The sequence below is a fragment of the Phoca vitulina genome, unplaced genomic scaffold, assembly GCF_004348235.1.
Source record: "Phoca vitulina isolate PV1807 unplaced genomic scaffold, GSC_HSeal_1.0 scaffold21, whole genome shotgun sequence".
In the NCBI taxonomy this organism is placed as follows: domain Eukaryota; kingdom Metazoa; phylum Chordata; class Mammalia; order Carnivora; family Phocidae; genus Phoca; species Phoca vitulina.
The window spans coordinates 21,336,641-21,353,815 of record NW_022589724.1 but is presented as its reverse complement, the minus strand read 5'-3'; the positions used below and the strand labels follow the sequence as shown (position 1 = coordinate 21,353,815).

Below are 17,175 nucleotides of genomic sequence, written 5' to 3'. Positions count from 1 at the left end.
TACAGCTCCAGCTTCCCTTGGATGACAGCCTCAGGACGGCACTGCTGGGAGTAGGCATGAGGTCCCCTAGCTACCAGACTTTGGAATTCATGCATCTGTAAAGTTAAAAACAAACAAAAAAAATGAAGGTGACCAACAGAGGGTCACTGTTTATCTTTCTAAATGGGAATTTTTTTTCTAGAATCACCAACTTCTTCTCATTCCATAATAGAAAGAACATTTTAACACCAACTGAAAGTAGGAAGAACAAGATTTAACAATAATAGAATAGTCCTTTAAGTGAAATCAATTTAATTTTATGACAACATTTGCAACATTACGTGTATTTTACTTATTCTGCCCCAAATGGGTGAAGATGTTGTCAGGGACCGGCCCAGCTGGAAACCCCTGTCTTGTGCAAGCCCCGTGGGGAAAGGGAGTGACCTCTACTTTGGGCAGAAAGGGCAAAGCTGGGACAGGACCCATAGCTCGCTGGCCACTCCCACACCCCATGGGGCCCCTCTGGTCTCTTCGCTGAAAGAACTTCTGGAGGCTGCCTGGCTGGGGGTCACACACCAGACCCCCTGCATTTCGTGCTTTCCTCTGGTCCTGTGTGCCAATGGACAATTTAACCCCTTGCGGTGCTTCACTTTCCTCTTTTGTAAAATGAGCAAAATAATAACTAGCTTTCTAGAGCTGCCTCACACACAGCAAAGGTCCAGGACTGTTAGCCGCTATTAGTGTTATTATCACAAAGTCGGGGGGCAATCTGGGCTGAGGCTAGAGCCTTGGAAGGGAGAGAAGGCACGTGCACCCCGCCACCCGGGGCCGGGGGGTGCAGGCCGTGAGCTGCACGTCAGGGGTGGCTACCGGCCTGGGAAGGAGCCTTAGGGCCTTGGACCCCAGCAAGGCTGCTTGGCAGGAGCCAAGGGTGGCCCCCTGCCTCCTCAGGACCCCACCTCGCTCGTTCAGGCACCCCAAGCCCAGGAGCCGGCACTCCAGTCACGGACATGGGCACTCCCAGTGGGAGCAAAGGTGAAGCTCCAGGTGGCATTCACGGCCGCAGATGCCGCAAAGGGGAACCGGGACAGCAGAGGAGCCGGGTGGATGCCAGTGACCATGGACACCATGGGAGGCAGCCTTGAGATGCCCCGAAATTCTGGAGGTCGACTCAGCAGATGAGGTTGGAGGTCTGAGCAAGCAGGTGAGAGTAATTAGGGAAACTTTGGGTTATTGATGTAAATTGACTTCATTTGTATTCAAGGCCAGGCAGGCCTGTTACAATTGGACAAACATTTCCTTCGCAGCTGCTCTGAGCCAAGCACAGTGCTAGGCAGGGGATGCAAAGATGACAAGAGCAGGGAACTTTCTTTCCAGGGACACAAGGCTTACCTAGTGCCGGTAGCACTCTGCCTCCGAGAAAGGCCAGAGACACGGGCCAGGCCAGCCTGAAACATCTGACACGTCTGTTCCCTGGTTCGAGGATGTGCCCAGAAAGGAGAGCACTTTGAAGGCAGACCTAACGGGACTTGGTGACCTCCTGGATGAGAGTGTGAGGCAGAGGGAGGCGCAGGTGGCTCCCAATGTCTTGGCTTGGCACCTGGGTGGACAGCGAAGGCATTCCCAAGAGGCAACGCAGGGGAGTGAGCAGGGCTGGCGGGGACATGTACTCCAGAGGGGACTGGCTGAGTCTGGGGGTGCTTGAGGCATATGCGGGTCAGTGGGCACATACACGCATTTAGGGATCAGGAGAAACGTCAAGACAAAGAAATAAATGAGTTAGTGCGAGGATGTGGGACCAAAAAGAGCTGGGAAGGCTAGACAGATTTTGCCTATTGGGTGGGGCAGCGATCTAAGGGAGTGCCTAGCAGGCAAACAGCTGGAGACAAGACATGGAGGGGGAGGAAAGCGGCACAAAAATTCAGAAAAGGTAGTAATAGCATTGAGCTTAAGCACTGGTTGCCTTAGGGTAGTTGTGAGAGGCGTATCACAACTGAAGAGGTAGAGAGGCTTAGCCTCTGAAGTTAGGCCGGGTGAGGTCTGTACACAGTTCGGCAGGCAATAGGGAGCCACTGAAGGGTGTGGAGCAGAAGAGGGGTGTGATGAAGGCTACGTCTCAGCTTGAGCTAACCTGACGGCACATGACGAATTAAAACAAAGACCAAAACAGAGGAATATGAGGGACAGGGATCGCCACTTCTTTGTTCATTCACCAAGCAGGGAGCCTCCTCTGTGCAGAAGAAACCTTTTTCCTCAACCTAACATCTAGCCCTTCATCTGCTAAGGGTTCAGACACCCAACCAACCTAGCATTAATACTGCATGCAAAAAAAAAAAAAAAAAAAGAGTAACTGTAGGCTTCTACTAAACATTTCGGGATAATCAATAAATGTGAACGAGTTTAGGTCACCTCCTAAAAGAAAAGGAGTTTTACACGTACATGCAATGGAACACTATCCAGCCTTTAAAAAGGAGAGAGATTCTGACACCTGCTACAACACGGATGAACCTGGAGGACACTGTGCCGAGTGAAAGAAACCAGACACAAAAACGAAGAGAGGTCTGGAGGTCTCCTCCTTGCACGATGTGAATGTACATACTACTGAACTGTGTACTTACAAATGATTAAGGCGGCAAGTGTCATGGGTATTTTATCACAATTAAAAATAGAGGTCATTTTTAAAAGGAGTTTCCAAATGGATCATAGAACAAAACCCAGCTCTAAAACAGAAACCACGCCTAAAATAGTCATTTGGAAACCTACAAATAAAGGAACGGGAAAGCTACACCAAGCAAATGTAAACAAAAAGCAAGCACGGACTGTGAGCTTGATAGAGGACAAGACAGAACTCAGACTCCAAGCACGGAGTGAGATGAAGACGAGTGAAGAGCCAGACTCTCTGGGCACCGGACAACCCGGCAGCAAGTCATCCAGCAGAAACTACAGGAAGTGCAAGAAAAAATACGAATGCTAGTCAGTCCCACACTCACCAAAAGGCCAAAAAATAATACAGAAAACCCAATATAAACTACATTTCCTGTGTACGTATCAAAATTTGTGCCCCCCCAGAGACTGTACCTTTTGGTACACATCATGGAAACTGACCACGTATTAGAGCAAAAGAAACTGCAAAGCTTTGCTCAGTGGTTTCAATGGGCTAGAGGTAGGAGCACTTTGAAAACTAGAAGGGACCAAGCCAATATGAGTTATTGGTGCCATCGACACTATTCCTGTCGTTATTGTCATTATTCACTGGTTCTCTTACAAGTTCTAGGGGAGTCTGCCAAACAGGTAGAAGGTGGAAATATGCAAATACAAACCTTTCCCATCATCCCTTCAGTGTTTACCATGTGCGACCTCCTGTGCAGCTTTCAACACACACCTTTATTAGAAATAGCTCATTGTTTTATGAGAGTGAGCTTTCTGCTTCTCTTCTATCACCTTCAGGGCCTGGAGCAGTGCATTTTGAGTATTTGGTGAAGACTTACGAACTGAAGTGCACTGATTAAGGACCTACTTCAAAGTCAGATCTGAGTTTCAAACTTCTGGCACTGACTAGCTGTGTGACCTTGGACAAGTTGAATGCCCATTCTGAATCTCGGTTTTCTCATACGTAAACAGATAAGAGCAATACTTACACCAGCTAACACTGTTCAGAAGTTTAACTCTCGTAAGTGTCCAGCATGGCGCCTGCTCTAAGGTAGGCATTCAGTAAAGGTTAGTCTGAGGTTGAGGAAGAGTAGGTAAAACTCACCAAAACAGATAAACTTAGAATAGGGGTTCTTTTCTCTCAAAAAGCAAAAAAAAAAAAAAAAAAAAATCTTTAAATAAAAGCATCCTCCAATGCATGTAAAATGATTTTTTTAAGATTTATTTATTTGGGGGGGGGGGGGCGGGGGGCAAAGGGAGAGGGAGGAAGAGGCCCAAGCAGACTCCTGCATGGAGGCCACGCGGAGCTCAATCCCACGACCCTGAGATCATGACCCGAGCCGAAACCAAGAGTCAGACACCCAAACCGACTGCGCCACCCAGGCACCCCTGTAAAATGATTTTAAAAAATATCATAGGGGTAGCAGTGAAGTAAGTTAAGGTACATCCATAGTATGGAATACCACACTGCAATGAAAAAGGGGTGAGTTGTATCTCCCTGTTCACATATGAGCAGATGGCCATCATGTGTTGGGTTAAAAAAAAAAAAAGCAAGCTTCAGAATATGAACAGAATAGTTCCCTTCCCTGCTTTTTAAAAATTATGTACGTATAAATGTCTGGAAGAATACACATCTCATCATTAAAGGGGAGTAAGATTGGGAACTTAACGAGAAGTCTTCTAACTTTTTATATTCCAGTTTCTTTTGTAACTTCTAACACACACAAACACACACACACACACAAGCATGTAAAAAAGAAAAAAACAGGACAAAAGTTTTCAAATTCTCTTTGGCCTGTATGTTTCATGGGACTTGGAAAGCCGGTGAGCTGAATGGAGGAGGTGGTTAATCCTTCTGGCGAGGGTAGGAATGTCCATCCCCGGCTTTTCCTTTTGAAAGAAAGAGGTTCAAGGAAGGAGAGAGGGAGAAGGCATTGCTCCAGCATTACTCATTACTCAGCAGATCCAAACAGGTAGTCTCATCCCGGTCCCTGCCACCACCACAGCCCGACACAGAGGAACGGAGAAACTCTTTGATAAATGTCAACTGAAATAGAGCAATCAGCTGAAAGCCATTTGCTGAGCTGTCTGACTGCCCTGGGCTCGAGGTTTTCCTTTATTCATTTATCATGATACACAGCTTTGGCCAACATACACACAGGAGAGAAATTGTTGACATGTGGGACCCAAGTACAGAAAATCTTTCATTTTCCACCCCACCCCCCAACCCCGTCTGTTCACCAATAAGTTTTTGTTTATTTAAAGACTACAGAGGATTTGGCTGTTAAGAACCAAATGCCTTTGGAGTGGAGTTACAACATCATTTATCATTTCCTCTGTTTATTAAAAAATCCTGCATCTTTGAGAAGCACATTTGCTGTGAGTGGGGGATTTCAGCCACTCACGAAAGACTGCCGCAATGCCCCGCCATGTGGCTTACCCCAAAAAAGGCTCCTTGATTGCTATGTCTATCCCTGTTCTTCCCCCAGCTGACTTCTGATCGTGTGATGGCTACTCAGGGCTGGTGAGTGGGGTTGGGCTGAGGACAGGTAAGTGGGGCGGAGACTAGGTTAGCTTCTTTCATTTTTGACCTGATTCTGACCTTGAACCCTCCTCATTGGCTGTGTACACTGCGCTCTACCAGTACAAGCAGAGGGAGAAGAGCAGACCTCCCCCAAGGGACGCGATCTGAGAGGAGTCAGACAGCAGAGAGAAGCTGGATGCCGCTTCAAAGGAGGGAGGCCAGGCCCCGCAGCTGCCCAAGGAGGTTCCACTCTAAAGGCAGACATCTGGCAAAACTGGAATGAACTTCCGACCTTCCACTCAAGACATTTTGGATAACGACTTAGTCCAGCGTGCTGTGCACCCCTCAAAGACAGAGGTCACATCTTGCCCATTTTTGCATCCCCAGCATGTAGCACGGTACCTGACATGCAACTGGTGCTCACGAAATGTTCATGAAGGCTGCAGGATGCAGTGGGCAAAGCACAAGCTTTAGCTCAGGCCTCAGTTTGAATCCCAGCTCTGCCACTTGCTAGCTATGTAACCCTGGGCAAGAAATTTGACCTCTCTTGAGCTCCTCCCTCTCTGCAAAATGAGTCTGACAATGAATAATGAAACCCTCTATCACTTTACTAGGCTTGTTACTTTGGGGAAGTTCTCTAATATTGTCAAGTCTCAGTCTTCCTATTTATAAAATGAAGATAATACACATCTTGTAAGTTTACCATGAAGATTAAAAGATACTGCCTAGAATTGTATCTAGCTGTATATTATGAATGAGAGAATGAAAAGAGAAGAAAAGAGAATAAAGAAAAAAAAAAAGAAAGAAAAGAATATTACTAGAGGAAAAATACCTTACTTAACCCAGGACCCAAAGATAAGCCACAACAAACCACTTGTCTGTCAACAACAGGCAGGCTCTGGGGGAAAGGTATCTCATTACCAAGTAAATGTTGAGGACAAAGGCAAGAGTGGAAAATGACAGAGTGGTGGTGTTACGACTGGAAAGAAAGGAAAAGAAGCCAGTATTTGTGAGCAGCTACTTGGTACAATTCATTTACAACACATCTGAATGCCTCCTATGTTCTAGGCATTATGTCAAGTTCTGAGGAAAATAAAGATATATAGACTAATTATCAAAAAGAATAGTGAAGGTTCAGTTAAAAGCCGTGGACAGTGCTGAGAGCCAATGATAGGAGTCCTAGGCTGGGGGAAAAGGGAAGGCTTCCCAGAGGAGGTGATACCCAAGCTGAGACCTGAAGGATGAACAGGACTGGCCAGGTAGGTCAGCAGGGCCAGAATGGTCCAGGCAGAGGAAAGAGCATGTGTGAGGATGGCTCAGAGGCAAAAGTGTTGTTCTGGTGGCTTTACATACAGGTCCTTAGAGAACATGAATCCAGACTGACTCTATCCATTCCCTTGTGGTGGTTATTCTTTCCAATTTATTTTGATTTTATTGTTAGGTAAAAATGGGCCTCTAGCAAAGAGATCCAGTCACAGATGAAGGCCCACATCAACCCAGAGTTCAAAGTTGGGGATGGGGCCCAACTAATTGAAAAGGAGGCTCTCGCGATGAGAAGCAGGCAGTGCTGAGCCTGCCAATAGTCCTCGTTGCTCGGCAATGTCACGATCAGGGCAAACGCCCTAAGTAGAGGCCATCCGTCACAGCAGATACTCTCTGAGGGCCAGCCAAGGCAGAGGGCCAGAGGAGAATGGGGTGGACAGGGTAAAGGAGGAAGAGAATGCACAAGTCTGGGTGTCCCACTAGAAGGCTGAGCCTCATAAAGACTGACAGCTGCATGGTGACAGCCTTCTGTGTGGACAGAGAAGAGAGGGGGCAATTTGCCACCCATGGGATCCACCAGAAACTGGGCTCTGGGTACTGCTGCCCCGGGTGGACTCTCATCCAAGGAGTTCTTTGGTCTTCACTGTTAGATGCCTGTCCAGCTCTGCAACGGTGTCGTCGGCCATTTGGCTGATCTGCAGGAACACAAAATGAGACAGCCCGATAACTGGCGCTGGGGAAGGGTAGGGGGACAAACATTCCAAAACTATGGAAAAGTTATCTGGGAAATAGTGATGGTGACAGAAGCTCACATTATTTAGTCCCAGCCAGGCACTGTGCTAAGAACTTTATATATACACTCTTACTGATTCCCAACAGTAGCCCCATGAGATAGATACCATCATTATCCCCATTTCACAGACGAGGAAATTGAGGCAGTTAGATCACCTGTCAGGATACACAGCTGAAAGTAGGAATGACAAAATTTAATCCCCAGTAGTCTGATTCCACAGCCCAAAATTCTTAACTATTATTATAGAACACAGAGAGGCCAGCCTTATCGGTCACTTAATGACCCTCTAGAATTTCCTACACCTCTGACACTCTGGTGTATAAAGACTATTAAGATCCCAGCAGTTAGGGCGCCTGGGTGGCTCAGATGGTTAAGCGTCTGCCTTCGGCTCAGGTCATGATCCCAGGGTCCTGGGATCGAGTCCCACATTGGGCTCCCGGCTTAGCGGGGAGCCTGCTTCTCCCTCTGACCCTCTCCCCTCTCATGCTGTTTCTCGCTCGCTCGCTCTCTAAAAAATAAATAAATAAAATCTTAAAAAAAAAAAAAAAAAAGATCCCAGCAGTTAAACAAAAAAACAGTCTTGAAAAAAGAAGAAATACATCTGGTTAACAAACATGGAAAATTCAACAGACACTGAAGAAATGCAAGTTAAAATAAGGTATAATTCAGTTATCGTAGTTAATAAAGTTTGATGTTGTAGCTTTTAATTACAATATTCAATGCCAGAAAGCTATGGTAAAATGGATAAGCTCATATATCAAATGATAGGAATTCAAATTGATGCAAATGTCCACACCATTTTTTAACCGCCTAAATCTCTCAACTGGGAAATTACCACATGAATGGAATCTGAAAAAAATTTCTAAAGTTCCATATGCAAAGATATTTATGTAGGCTTTATTTATTTTTTTTAAAGATTTATTTATTTTAGAAAGACAGTGGGGAGGGGCAGAGGGAGAGAGAGTCTCAAGCAGACTCCACACCAAGTGTGGAGCCTGACGCAGGGCTCAATCTCACGATCCTGAGATCACAACCCAAGCCAAAACCAATCACGACCGGAGCCGAAACCAAGAGTCTGACGCTTAAACAACTTCGCCACCCAGATGCCCCTATCTAGGCTTTATTTATTTATTTATTTAAAGATTTTATTTATTTGACAGAGAGAGACAGCGAGAGAGGGAACACAAGCAGGGGGAGTGGGAGAGGGAGAAGCAGGCTTCCCACTGAGCAGGGAGCCCGATGCGGGGCTCGATCCCAGGACTCTGAGATCATGACCTGAGCCAAAGGCAGACGCTTAACGACTGAGCCACCCAGGCGCCCCTAAGCTTTATTTTTAATAATGAAAAATCAGAAAATCTAAAGTGACAGAACAGGGAAGTAGCTGAATACATATATCCATTAAAAATGGTTAAGATTAAAAAAAAATGGTTAAGATTATCTACTTTTTATGGAAAGGGTATAAATATGAATAACATTCTAGCACATATTTCTGAAATGTTTGAATGTTTATAGCAAGTATGGATTGCTTTTGTAATCAGAAAAAAGGAAATAATGTTTAAGATATTCTTTATAATATGGGAAAATGCTCATGTTACCTTTAGAGTTAAAGAAAAAGCAGGATACAAAATTGTGCATATACATAGCAGAAATGATCTCAAGTATGTAAAAAAAAATGCATACTTCTTAAAAATGGAAGGAAACATGTGAAAATATTAATGGTCTTTATCTTTTAGTGATGGGAAGATAGGTAATATATTACTCATGTCCCTATCTGCCACATCTTGCAAAAGACCTAGTGCGTAGCAAGTGCTCAGGAAATATTTACTAAATGAATAATTATCAAAGTTTTCTGTGCTTTTCTGTATTTTCCAAATTTTCAAAAATAAACATGTACTAAAAGTGAGAAAACACAATACAATTTAATAAGTGTTGCAGCTTCCCTCCCACGTCTCAAAGGGACCAAAGACAGGAAGCCTTGAAGTGTGGTGCCCAGGATCCGTGTGCTCAGCGGCACAGTGGCTGCTTGACATCTTTATTTGCAGACCACAGGCCTTGGCCAAGAACTTGGCCCAAATGCACTGGGAAGGGTAGAAACGAAAAAGGATTTGGAGCAATTGGTCCCAGGCAGGGAGACAACCAGGCTCTCACCTATCAACAGCCGCACGTTTTGTAGCCGGGGGGAAAGCAGGGCTTCGGGGGCTGCTGGGCATGCTAGAAGAGCGGCTGGGCTCAGAATGGCTGCTGGGTCCCTCCTCGCTCAGCCACAGACTTTCAGATGCTGCCGCCCCCGCCCAGAACAGCTACCTTGCATGGCGGGTGGCATGATGCCCAGCAGCACTCACTCCGGCAAGCCTACTCTGGAAAAATGGCGCAAGGGCAGTTTGGGGACAAGAATGGGGACTGGGGAAGGAAGAGTACCTAAAGTAACAGTGTGATAATGTGGGTGCTGGGTTAAATTCTCAGTGGGGTGACAATGTGTAAGTCACTGAATCTCAGTTTCCTCATCTATCAAATGGGGATGCCGGTCCCTTCCTCAGAGAGTAGTTGTGCAAGTCGAACTTGTTCATGAATATGCAAGCAGGGTTTAAACTGGTTATTTGCTATGCAAATGATGCTTGTGCTACTCTGATTTTTATTATCACTTCCTGACTTCTTTTCAAATTAATCAATTAATGAAAATATTTACTAACTTTCTACCAAATTATAGGCACAAAGTCCCCTTGGGGACAGTCTGCCTGCAAGTTCATCTTTTCCATCTTTATCAGACTTCTTAAATAATGATGATTAACATGAGGCACCTGGGTGGCTCCGTTGGTTGAGCATCTGACTCTTGATTTTGGCTCAGGTCATGATCTCAGGGTCATGAGATCGAGCACGAACTCAGGCTCTGCACTCAGCGGGGAGTCTGTTTGAGATTCTCTCTCTCCCTCTCCCTCTGCCCCTCCCCTGCTCACACATGCACTCTCTCTCTCTCCCTCTAAAATAAAGAAATAAAAAACCTTTAAAAAATAGTAAAATAAAATAATGATGATTAACAACAATGACAACAGCACCAATAGCTCTCTCTTACCGAGTATTACTAGGTGCCAGGCACGAGGCTAAAAACTTCATATGCATTATTTCACATAATCCTCAAAACCTATGAAATGCTGTTACTATGTCCCTTTAATACATTGTGAATATTTAACTATTTCACCTGACAGTTGCATAGTCGTACATGGTATGCAAAGGGGTTTTGTCCAAATCCAACAACCACACGTAACTTCTATAAGGCAAGTGAGACAGGTATTATCCCCATTTTACAGAGGAATAAACCAAGGCGTAAATGTTAACTAATCTGCCCAAGGTCACGTTAAAAAGTCAGTGGTGTGACTGAGCCAGGAAGTCACCCACCCCTACTGCCAGTTTGGTGCTGCTACCCGCTGTGAGGCGCCCCCAGCACCTGGCCTCGTCCTTCCTCACTCCAGGCAAGCTGTGTGGGGGTCATTCCAACCGTCAATCCTAGCCCCGAATTCAAAGTCAGAGAAGGGTGGGGAAAGCAATGGGATGGACAAACAGGGTGGACAATTACTGAGGACTGGCAACCACACCAGCCACTTTAAAGTATGTGTGTCATCTGGTCCTCTCAGCAAACCTGTGAGATAAGCACCCCTCCTCCCACTTTTCAGATGAGGAGACAGAAGCTCAAAAAGGTGAAGCCATGTGCTAACCTTTGCAGCCGAGAAGTGAAAGAGCTGGGATGTGAACCAGTCAGGCCTGCCTGCCTCCACAGCAAGAGCCCTTTCCATTTTAATCCACTGCCCATGAAGACCGTATCATCATGGTCGTCGTCATCCTCACATCTGCTCCCTTCTTGTTCAGGAGAGTGGGAGGCGGAGCCAGGACAGGGGAAGGCAGGAGCACACAGTGCAGGGCTGGGGCAGGCGGGTAGCAAGCCAGCCTCCCAGAGGCCTGGCTCAGAACGCCCACTGCCTCACCCAGGCCGGCCTCCCTGCCTGCCTGGCCGCCGGGAGCCCCTCCCTCCCTCAGCCTGCTCGCACCCAGCTTCACCTCAGAGCAGCACTGTTGCTCAGAAAAAGGCGGCAGTGAAAGGATCTTGGCCAGATTTACTGGTGGTTTCTGCCAAGCGCCTTAATGCTCAGCAGGCCCATTTATAGTAAACTGAAGCAAAGGTGAAACAGCAGGCTGGCAGATGTCAGAGTCCCGAGTGGGTAGGCCCCGGTCCTTCTTTAGCAGAGCTGGTCTGGGCCTGGGGCTGGGAAGCTGGGTGTGTGTGTGGGGGGGAGGGGGTGTCAGATGTGACTATAGGGATAGAACCTATAACTCAATCTCTTTATTTTTATAATATAGTTTTTAAAAAATCTGACCTCAAAAGAATTTTGGAACATTAAAAAAAAATCCCACAAAGAATAATATTGAAATTGTTCATAATCCCATTGCCTGAAATGACCACCATTAATGACCACCATTCTCAAGTGGATAAGTTGCCAATCTTTTTTTTTAAGATTTTATTTTTAAGTAATATCTACAACCAATGTGGGGCTTAAACTCACAACCCCAAGATCAAGAGCCACATGCTCTACTGACTGAGCCAGCCAGGCACTCCTAAGCTGCCAATCCTTTTATGTACATGAAAATTTTCATTATAAAAATGGAATCATATTATAATATTGTTGTGTAACCTACCTTAAAAAAATAAATTCCAAAAGAAACTTACCATGTCTGCAAAATATTTTTTTAAAGATTTTATTTATTTGCGAAAGAGAGAGCGAGCATGAGTGGGGGGCAGAAGGAGAGGGAGAAGCAGACTCCCTGCTGATCAGGGAGCTGGATGTGGGGCTCAATCCCAGGACCTCTGAATCCTGACCTGAGCCGAAGGCAGACGCTTAACCAACTGAGCCACCCAGGTGCCTCTGCAAAATATTTTTTTTAAAGATTTGAGAGAGAGAGAGAGTGCAGAGGGGAGGTGCAGAGGGAGAGGGAGAGAGTCTCAAGCAGGCTCCACACTGAGTGCAGAGCCCAACGCGGGGCTTGATCTCACAACCCTCAGATCACTACCTGAGCCAAAACCAAGAATCGGACACTTAATTGACTATGCGACCCAGGTGCCCCTGCAAAATATTTTTATAACTGTCTCTATATAGATCCCAGTAAATAGAGGTAAAACAATTTATTTTCCCACTGTCAGAAATTTAGACAGTTTCTAATTTTCTACTATGATACATAATACATCAACAGACACCTCTGTAGGTAAGATTCTTGACAATTTATTTTGGATAAATTCTTAAGCCTCTGAGTCAAAAATGTATGGATTTTGGTATGCACTGCTGTATTATCCTTTAGAAAGGTTGTATAGCTTTATACAAAAAATAACTTAATCTTTTCTGTGGAGTGTAGAACTAAAAGCAATACTTCCAAGATTAGCAGCATTTCAAGCTCACATTAAAAATTCTGGGTTCAAATGTTGGGGATTAGAAAAGGCAAAATTTTTAAAAATACACATATTCTAAAAAAGTGATTTAGGCAGTACATACCAAGAATCTTAAGAATATGCATTCCCCTTGTGCAATAATTCCACAGTTGGGACTCTATCCTAGGGAAATCATCCCAACAAAGATTCATGTATAAAAATATTCACTGCAACCTTATTTATAACAAAAAAGTTTAAACAAACTAAATGTCCAACAAGAGGCTTATGAAAGTGAATTATGGTATAACCACAAAACAGACTATTTTGTAACCATCAGAAATGGCTGTTTACGGTTTTTTAAGACATGAGAAAATGCTAATAGTTTTAATGCTAAACAGAAAATATAAAGCCGAGTACAAAACCATATGCATACTACATATTCAGGCATGTTAAAAACTATGTAGTTAAAAAAAAAAAAGAAGGAAAGCAGAAATACTCCAAAATGTTAAGAGCAGTTGCTTCTGCAATGTGGGTTTATGGTGTGAATTTTTCCCCATTTTTTTAAAACAGTCCTCTGAACTCTCCACGTTTTCTACAGTGAGCATATATTACTTGGATAATCAGGAACAAAGTAAACAAATACATTTTAAAAAACTCTAATAAAACAACAATCAGCCCCCTGCCTTGCTTATTTAAAAAACAAAAACAAAAATCACATACCCAAAACTCCAGCTTAGTGCCTTCTGTCAGGGAAAAAGAACAAAATAAAGTGCGCACAAGGCTGTCTCCTGAAGATTTTCTCCCTCCACTTTTAACCATATGACAATAAAGGCACTTATTAACAGTAATGGTAAGAACTCATCTTCAAATGATAATATCTTAAATAATAAAGATTATTGCACTGGATATGTTATGTACATACACTGTGATCTATTCTCTTGTAATATTACACATGTCCTCACAGAGAGAGCATGCAGGTCTGCACTAGAATGTTAACAATGGTCATCTCTGGGTGATGAAATTTCAATTACTTCCTTCTTAATTAAAAAAAAATTTACATAACATGTATAGCTTAGTATCAGAAAAAAACTAATAAAGTTATTTTCATTTTGAAAAATAATAACAATCAACAGTAATAAGCATTGAAGAAACAAATCTAATCTGAAGAGGAAGGTGAAAAGCGAGATGCTAATGTGAAGGCTTCTAGCAATGTCTTCGTCAAGTGGGTTTGATCAAGAGTACTGCTTATCCGATCATTCTTCCCTTTTCAGGGAACATGGGCTCTGGTCCCTGAGGCAGTGGCCCAGTCTTGTTGAGTGAGGAGTGCCTGGCACTTTCCCGAGGTCCATGGGCTTACCACAAAGAAGCAAGGGAAAGGTCAAGTGTTGGCTGCAGAGATGGAATCTCCTGGGGATGTGCAAGGAGCTGGCCCAGCTAGGGCCAAGGACAGACTCCTACAAGGCCTGGTTGGTGCTCAGAAAAGGCCAGCCTAATCTAGGAACCTCTTTTAGCTGATGCAGGGCAAGAGGAGGGTTCAAGGAAGGCAAAAAGGGAGCTCTGAGGGTCCAGGTGTCAGACATTCTAATGGTGCCTCTAGCATGTCCAGGGCAACCCTTTACAGTAGGAATTACAAATCCCTTTTTACAGAAGGAGTCAAGTAACGTCCCCAAGGTCACAGGACATCATGTGCAGAACCACCCCGATCTAACTCTGGTACCATCACAGGGAAACATCGTAAGGCTTCTAGGTCCTTAATTACCATCTGTGTCTGCTTTGCAGAATTATCTGGGGAGCTTTTTAAAAATATACATTCCTGGGGAGACCTACTAAAAATCAGTAAATGCAGGAGCAGAGCCCAGGCATCCATCTAAAATTTTTTCCTAGGTGATTGTTAGGGCTGGCCTACAAATGGCATTCTAACTGCTGGTCTAGGAGAAAGGGAGCAGTTAGTTAATTTATGGCCTCCTCCAGATGTCCCTCTAACAGTGCTCATGCTCCCTGCCTCTAGCCTCTTCCCTCCTTACTCCCCATCCTGCCCATACTCATGTTCAATCTTCCTAAAATAATGCTTTTGTGGTGGGTGCAGAGCCTTGGGCAAGCCCCTTATCTTATGCTAAACACTATTCCATCTCCTAAATACTGGTAAATTCATCTTCCTATCTTACTTCCACTGGTATCACTCAGGTTCAGGCCACCATTTCCTGGATGGATTTCTGCAACAGCCTCCCTGGCCTCCCTGCCTCCACTCTTGATCCTTACAATCTATTTTCTACGAAGCCACCATAATCATCCTTCATAAACACAGATGTGATCTCCCCACTGTCTGGAAAAAAAATCTTTCCAGGGACTTACTGTATCAGAATCACATGGTGAGCATTTAAAAATGCAGATCTGCAGGCCCCACCCTAGACTCACTGACTCAATCTCTGGGCGTGGGGTCCCAGAAACCTGTATTTTTATAAGCTCCTTAAGTGACCGTGATGCTGTGGCAGATTCGATTATTGTTCAAAAATTTTCATGCCCTCCCCTGGACCTCCACAAACATATATATTTCTCTGTCCCGGTGATACTGGGCTTGGCCTGTGTGATCTGCTTGGCCAGTGGGATGTACCAAGAGCAGGTGCTTCAAATGTACTTGAATGGTTGGGCTTATGCTCTTGGCATCTGCTGTTGAAAAGATGTCCTCGTGGGAAGCCTGGATGGCTAAGTCGGTTAAGTCGGTGGCTTTGGCTTGGGTCATGATCCCAGGGTCCTGGGATCAAGTCCCGCAGCGGGCTCTTTGCTCAGCGGGGAGCCTGCTTCTCCCTCTGCCTGCTGCTCCCCCTGCTCGTGCTCTCTCTCTACCTCTTGTCAAATAAATAAAACCTTTAAAAAAAAAAAAAGAAAGAAAGAAAAAAGAAAAGATGTCCTGGGAAGCTTGTTGACTCCAGAAGATTGAGAGAGAGACAAAGCAGACCTGAACCCAATCCAACATCTGGAGCCAAGCCCACTGAGCCCAGCCTAGAAGAGCGACTCCCAGCTGACCCACAGAAATGAGACTAAGAAATAAAACCTGATACTGTAAATCACTGAGTTGTGAGGTGGTCTGTCATGCAGCATTATTGTGGCCACGGACGACTGACAGAGCTGCACGGCCAGCGTGGGAGTGTCTGCACAGGCTGGAGGTCAAGCTGCTCAGCCTGGTCTCCAGGCCCTGCTCTGACCAACCCGGCTGGCTGCTGTGTCTATCCACTCCCCAGCCTCAGACATTTTCACACTGCAATTACCCACCTGCATAACGTTCTTTTACACAACACACCTTTGCACGTGTTATTCTACCTGCCCCCAGTCTCTCACTATTTCACTGCAGTTTGTTCAAGTGCCACCACTCAGCGCGGTAAGAACACTGCTAAGGCCTCACTTGCCAGCACCCAGACAAGCCACCACACACACGAGGGCATCGGCGTCCAGGCTCTGAAGTTAGTCTGCCTGCGCTGGGATCCATTTCTAATTGACCAGCATGTGACTTTGAGCAAGTTAATTAGCTGCCCTGAACCTCAGTTTCCTCAGGACCTCCTTCACAACTCTGCAGCAACAAGGATAAATGAAATGATAGAAAGTGTTCAGCATGGAGCCTGGAACCCAGCGAAGAGCCAACAGCATCTTCTCTTCCTCCACATTCCCAGGGCTAAGCCCAGAACAGAGACTCATCCAATCCTCATCATGTCAAGGAAAGAATCGGGGATATTCTGTTTTAATTTTCCTCTCTTCAGCCATGAACAGGTGGTTCCCTGGGTCAGACACACAAGTACTACATCTGTTCGCAGCAGTACCTGTTTCTCTATGAGCCTAATGGTGTCCTCCGAGACTTTGTCCTTTGATTTCTTCAGCTTATTCATTGCATTGGTACGAACTTTCCGTAAGGAATCCTTGGCCTTGTTGGTGTTCTGTTTGGCCAGTTTCACCAGCATTTCCCTGTGCTCCCTGGTTACTCTGATTAAAAAAAGAAAGAAACAAACAAAAACATTCAACAAAATCATCCCACACGTTAGCTGCTAGCTGAGAATTTAACATCACTCTGTCCACTAGCTTAGCAGTTAGTAGCTCTGCTCTCCATCGGTGATGATCTTTATGGTCCTGAAGCATGCCCAGGGGTGTGCTCGGGGCCAAGTGAAGTTCCTGGTGAGTTAGGTGAGGACAGCCAGTAAGAGGACTGCTGAAAAGCTTGAGCCAGAGCGTCCTGGCCACACCTGGCCAGTTACTGCGTGCGTAACTGACTTGTCTCCTCAGAGTTCCCATCTGTGAAATGTGGTAAGGTGATTAAGAGGCAGTGCCCGTAAACTGCTTAGCGCTGACCCTGGCCCGAATTTAGGGCTCAATGAAAGGAACCAACTGTTAGCTCTAACTCTATCCCCTTCTCTCCCACTAAAGATGCAGCACAAACGAGTGGATGATGCTACAGAAATTGCTCCGTTCAATCTCTAAATCACCCAAGTTAAGTAGCAATCTTCAGAATCTTAGTAATTATTATAGCAAATTACTTATGAATCACCTCAAGACTGACTAAGACACAACCTG

The 17,175-nt window shown here is 45.1% G+C and overlaps 1 protein-coding gene across 4 annotated transcripts in view; it reads right to left on the bottom strand.

Moving 5' to 3' along the window:
- Nucleotides 1-4,077: 4,077 nt before the first annotated feature.
- The window catches only part of MRRF (mitochondrial ribosome recycling factor), a 54,234-nt gene continuing 41,136 nt past the window's right edge, over nucleotides 4,078-17,175 (bottom strand). Inside the window, exons 6-7 of one of the 4 annotated variants that reach the window (XM_032418272.1) lie at nucleotides 16,431-16,590; nucleotides 4,078-7,110 (exon numbers count right to left, since the gene is read on the bottom strand). In XM_032418272.1, coding sequence (XP_032274163.1) covers nucleotides 7,033-7,110; nucleotides 16,431-16,590 — 238 coding nt within the window. In that variant the 3' untranslated portion in view covers nucleotides 4,078-7,032. The remainder of the gene's footprint in view (nucleotides 7,111-16,430; nucleotides 16,591-17,175) is intronic. The other 3 variants (XM_032418270.1, XM_032418269.1, XM_032418271.1) reach the window with 3 other exon arrangements.